This window comes from Camellia sinensis, chromosome 15 (assembly GCF_055761805.1).
Source record: "Camellia sinensis isolate YWXY chromosome 15, ASM5576180v1, whole genome shotgun sequence".
Lineage (NCBI taxonomy): Eukaryota > Viridiplantae > Streptophyta > Magnoliopsida > Ericales > Theaceae > Camellia > Camellia sinensis.
The window spans coordinates 108,444,518-108,450,272 of record NC_138975.1 but is presented as its reverse complement, the minus strand read 5'-3'; the positions used below and the strand labels follow the sequence as shown (position 1 = coordinate 108,450,272).

General features: G+C 36.2%; 1 protein-coding gene across 1 annotated transcript; it reads left to right on the top strand.

Moving 5' to 3' along the window:
* The first annotated feature begins 1,351 nt into the window (after positions 1-1,351).
* On the top strand, positions 1,352-4,392 carry LOC114296697 (putative pectinesterase/pectinesterase inhibitor 26). Its single transcript, XM_028241025.2, has 2 exons — positions 1,352-2,072; positions 4,100-4,392. The coding sequence occupies exons 1-2, from the start codon at positions 1,352-1,354 to the stop codon at positions 4,390-4,392; spliced, it is 1,014 nt and encodes a 337-aa protein (XP_028096826.2).
* The last annotated feature ends 1,363 nt before the right edge of the window (positions 4,393-5,755 follow it).

Below are 5,755 nucleotides of genomic sequence, written 5' to 3'. Positions count from 1 at the left end.
GGAACAATGGAGAAATATTTTCATTTTTTTGGTAATGATAATTTTCTACAAAAATGTTTGTTTTATTTATTTGCAATCTCTGTCCAAATTGTGTGTACGGAAAATAAGAATTTAAAAATAATATATTCTTACACCAAATTTTAAAAATTCATTTGCCAAAATCATTTTAAATTCTCATTTTGTACAGGTTTTACTTTTCAGAAATTATTTTAGATGGGGTTTCGTTTATCTTTATTGAATTTTTTTTTTCATATTTTATTCTCTTTTTTTTTAAAAAAAAACCTTTTAGATACATCAAGATTAAATGCATTTAAAAAATAAAAAAGTTTAAGTAAAATATAAAAAAAATAAAATTCACTAAAAACTATTAAAAAAAAAATCCGAACAAAAATGTACTTTTTTGTTCTAATTTTTATTTATTTTTAATATTTTTTAAATACTCAAATAAATTATTTTTACTTTTTAAATGTATCTTAATTAGGTATATCTAAAAAGTATTAAAAAAAATTACTAAAATATAAAAATAACCTCATTAAAAATAAACGACATTCATCCAGAAAATAATTTTTGAAAAATTAAAGTAAACTGACAAATTTTTTGACGAAACTAGTAAGTGACATATGACAATTTCTTTATGGAAAATGGTAGGAATATCAACAAATTTATCAAATCATACTGTGTGAGTCATACTACACCCATATAAAATTGATTGGTTTGGAATAATTTATAAAAGTTAAAAAGTAAAAAAATTATTAAAAAAGTTAAAAAAATTTATACTATTTGGAAAAAATTTTTGGGAAAAGTCTAGAGAATAAAATTATTATTTCACTTTTTAAATTCAATTATTCAAAAGTTAAAAAGTCAATAAAGATAGAATGATCATTTGAATTTTATTACAATATTTTATTATATATATTTTCGTAAAAAGTTAAAAAGTTATCCAAAGCATACTTATTTTTTCGCTAATTTTTTAACCAAAACATTAAAAAGTACACTTATATATTACATCCCAAACAAGCATTTTTTATTTTTTATTTTTTATATGTATGACCTATTTTAGTAACACAATTAAAAGTTAATTTTTTTAATTTTTTAAGTTTTTTTTTTTATTATTATTTTTTTTTATCGTATTACTTTTCTATTTTTTTTTTAAAAAAAACCAAAAAAAATTAAAAATTCAACTTCTACCTTATCTCCAAAATAGGCCTATTTGTGTATATAGCTTGGACTTGTTGTATGGAACAGCAATGCATGTATCTCAAGCATTGATTTGCATTTCGTTTGGATATGCTTTTCAGTGTCCTAAAATATGAACGAAAATACTGATATAAACGAACGAAACACAGTGATGATGGAGAACAGAGTCAGCTTACTCGAGAGCAACAATGGCGAAGTCATCCCTCGAAAGGCTCGGGTGACACTCATCGCCTCTTTGATCTTCCTATTCAACCTCCTAATCGGAACAATCATCGGAGCTCTTTTGGTTCACGAGTACACCACCATACCAATCAACTATCCATGGTTCTCCACCGACTCGGCCGAGTCGATCCGAGTCGTCTGTTCCGTAACTCACCACCCTCACTCATGCTTCACCACCATATCCTCCGCCCTCACCGCCACCACCAACATCGACGATGAAAACGATTTCACCCCAATCGATCCACAATTCATCTTCACTCTCTCTCTCCGATTCGCAATCATCGATCTCGCTAATCTCTCTTACTCTATCCCCAAAGCCCTAATTTCGAAATCCATCGAGTCGAGAACTGAGTTAGCGTTGCGCGATTGCGCGAGTTTGTTCGATAACGCACTGAGTCAACTCAACAGATCAGCGTCGTTGATGGAAAAGGTTATCGCTGGAGAGGCGGTGTTGACGGACGCGAGGATCGAGAAGATGAAGAAGTGGATCGGCGGAGCGATGAGTGATCAGGAGAGGTGTTTGGATGGGGTGAAGGAGATGATGGAATCGACGGCTGGTGATGAGGTGAGGAAGAAGGTGCAGGAGTCGAAGGTGTACGTGAGTAACAGCTTAGCAATCCTCTCGAATTTGAAGATGCTTATCGACGGTGGTGGTGAGTTGAACTTTTTTGAATTTAAATTATATGTGTGTATTTTTTGTTTAGAATTTATGATCGTAATTTGGCTATTTTGTTTGCTTTTCGGAATAAAATGATGTACATTTTGTTAATTTACCTTGTTTGTTTTTGGGATGTTGTTTAACAAAATTTGAGTTGAGTTTCTGTAACATAAATTTTAATGACATGTTATGAAGAGAGTTTTTTTTTTGGCTTTTTAAAATTTTTGTTTTGTTTTGTATTGTTTTTTTCTTTTTTTGTTGTGATGTTTTGTTTTTTAATAGAATTTTCAATCTCCACTACCAAATTTCTTATACTTCACAAACCCCACTCACCATTCACTTTCATAATCACCCTACTATCCTCACTTATCATCTACTTTCATAATCACCCCATCATTCCCACTCACCATCCATTTTTATAATCACCCCCACCATCCTCACTCACCATCCATTTGCCTAATCATACCTCACCACCTCGCCTCAATTGTATCTATACACTTTCGCCCACTTTTGACCCCAATATCTACATCACACCCACCCATTTATCAAAACCTGAGGTATATATTCTTGAAGATACCGAGTTGTACATGATGGATGCACCTTCAACCTAATCGAAACCCAAAAGCACTATGGTGGCTTTGTTAAAAGAAACAACCGAAATACCTGTGCTTGAGGCTGACAAACTATCAGAGAAAGAGGCTGACAAACTATTAGAGAAAGAGTATCCCGCCAATTGCATGAATATCCTGCCATCAAAACTCTACAACATGACTTCACCTTGGCCTTTCTCAATCTGGGACATAGATGTCATCGGGGCAGTCACACTAAAAGGTTCAAACAGGCATCAGTTTATCTTGGTTGCCATTGATTATTTTACCAAGTAGGTTGAAGCACAGTAATTTTTAGTGTTAAAAGCATCACTTGTGGCAGCTCTACTTGAGGCTGACAGTTTGCCAACCTCAAACACAGGTATTTCGGTTGTTTCTTTGAATACTACCACTATAGAGCTCTTGGGTTTCAGCTGGGTTGGAGGTGCATCCATCATGCACAATTCGATGCCTTTAGGCATATGTACCTTGAGTTTTGGTAAATGGGTGGATGTGATGTAGATACCAAGGTCAAAAGTGGGCAAAAGTGTATGGATACAATTGAGGTGATGTGGTGGTGTGGTTTTGTTATGGGATGGCAATAGGTTGGTTGTTACATTTGGTTTTGGTGGCTGTGGGGGGAGTTATGATTTTGTTGTCAATGAGATCTTGAATCTCATGATAAAGACGGAAACACCAGTCGGTATCTTTTTGGTAAGGGACATATGGAGTGCGATGAATGTTCTGTTTAAGGCTTGAGCTGAGTTTGCTGTTTGTAGGCCGGCATAGGCAAAAGGGTCGGCTATTTTGGTGGTAACAGTAGTAACTGAGTTGACCTTAAAAGGCTTTATAGTTGTGCTACTACTAATAATAGCATTGGACTTGTGCCCGAGCGTTTTTCGTACAGGTTCTTTGTCATCGACAATGACTTCCTACTTGATGGCATTTTCTCTCTAGACCCCTATTTCATGTAGTTCTTTAAAAGTGAACAGTGGGATAATTATCATCTTCTGTAGCATTTTTCCGTGTAAATTCCTTACCACCATTCGAATTTGATCTTTCTTTGGTGGTCTAGTGGTCATCATCGCCGCTTTAGCCCTCAATTTGGTGATAAAGGCTACAAAACTTTAATTCAGCTCCTAGCGGGTTGCCTCTAACACCCGAGTAGTCACTTCAATTTGAGTGTTATAGGCATACTGGGTAATAAAGGCCTCAACTAATTCTTCCCAACTTTGTTTCATTGAGTCCTCTAACTTGGCATACCAAATGGCAGCTACACCAGATAAAGTTCTTTCGAACAAGGAAAGTTTTTAAAGCCGAGTCAAGCCCATCGGTTTTAGGACATTTGAGAAAAGGCGAATGTGGACCATAGGGTCTCTAACTCCATCAAACCTATCAATATTTGGCATTTTAAACCGTTTTGGCAATTTGTTAGCTGTTTCCGTATACCCATCTTTAATGTCTGGGATAGAGTTGACTCCCTGCGACCTTTTAAACATCTGTTCCAACTTGGCCAGTTTTATCACAAGCGGATCAACCTCATTCGTTTCTAGGGGAAAGAGCCCTCTTGTTGGTTGTGGAAGGGAAAAAGATCCTCCCAATGATTGTGGAAAGGGAAAAGGACCTCTTGATGACTATGCAGAAACCTTCAAGTCTTCTAGTACATTGGGTTCAGGGAATTCCTCAGCTGGTGGGGATGGAATCAGATTAGCCACCGGAGGTGTTTGAGTAGCAGATAACCCAGATAGGTGCCGTAATTCGGCAATAGCATCACCATAGGTGGCCACTGTATTGGCCATAGCATTAAACTTCATTGAAGGGCCAACAACATGTCCACTATATTCTTCGGAACTTAAGCCATCACGGATGCTGATGAACTAGGTGGGGATGATCTAGCAGGTGAAGAAAGGGTATTCTGACCAGTTGATGCGGCTTGTTCTTCTGCTTCGTGTGCTCAGCGACAGAAAAACTAACACTAGTTGTCCTTGAACCAAATCTGTAGTTTTACAGAGTCTACCAACGCGAGTCCACAGAACTTGTGAGATATTTGACTGTTCTGAAGCTATGTTGCCCAACTACCTTGCAAAAACATAAAACGAAACCTTCAATCAAATTTCAGCAGCATACCGGCTCAACTAATCATATTGAAAAAGAACTGAACTCAAACCCACATATTGAAATGCCTGAACCACTAATACTGAAAAGCCTATATAGATCTCATCCATAACACATAGTAGGAAAGAGAACAAACATCCCTATGGGGGTTAGGTTTACCTTGTCCTAATTTTGAAATGATCTAGGGTTTCACTATTCAAACAAGCGGCATCATACGTCATAGAAATAGGAGAGCATCCTGTCCTAATTTTGAAAGGTACTATAGCTTACTATATGTACAAGGTTGGTTCTACTCTAGGAGTCGAAGTCAATGTGATATTATTAAAGGTCATAACCAATGAAGATGTTAGGAAATCAGAAGAGTCAATATAGCAGCCTCTCTTTGAAGTCTGAGAACCTTAGATAGCAAAGTTACCTTTTTGACATATCTCAAAAGGTTATAACACAATGCTTCTGAAGTAACGTAGAGATAGGTGTAGTGTCACAAAAAGTGTGTCTGTGCTCCCACCAATATCTAGGCAACACAGGGACTTTAAGTGCACCAATACATGCAATGCAATAAATATATAATTAAAAATAAAGTCATATCATGGAGTTCGAGTCAAGGTTTCACACAAGCCCTAACAGAGTTGCCAGAAACTGTAACATGCCCGGGGGAGATCCGTGCGCGTTAAACAGTTTAGACCCTTGACTTCTTTGATCTAGTCTCACGAGTACAATGTGAAACGTAAATAAGAGTCCAGATTTGGCAACTTTAGAGAAAATTCATTTTATTACAAAATCTGTCAAAAATGGACTGCATCACCAGATATTAAAGTCGCCACTTAATATTTTTAAAAAATTAGAAAACCTGTAAGTCGTGCCAAGGTCACTGTTCGTCATAACCAAAGATATTTGGCTTGGACCCTTAGGTATGAGAGGGGAAGATCATTAATGAGCACCCTCACTCACTCGATCAAAGATCGGTTTCTACTAA

What these genes read in the sequence shown, in the direction of transcription:
- LOC114296697 (XM_028241025.2), top strand. Translation starts at nt 1,352, where the DNA reads ATGGAGAACAGAGTCAGCTTACTCGAGAGCAACAATGGCGAAGTCATC. An exon ending in GATGCTTATCGACGGTGGTG is followed by an intron (nt 2,073 to 4,099) that starts GTGAGTTGAACT and finishes GCAATTTGTTAG; the next exon opens with CTGTTTCCGTATACCCATCT.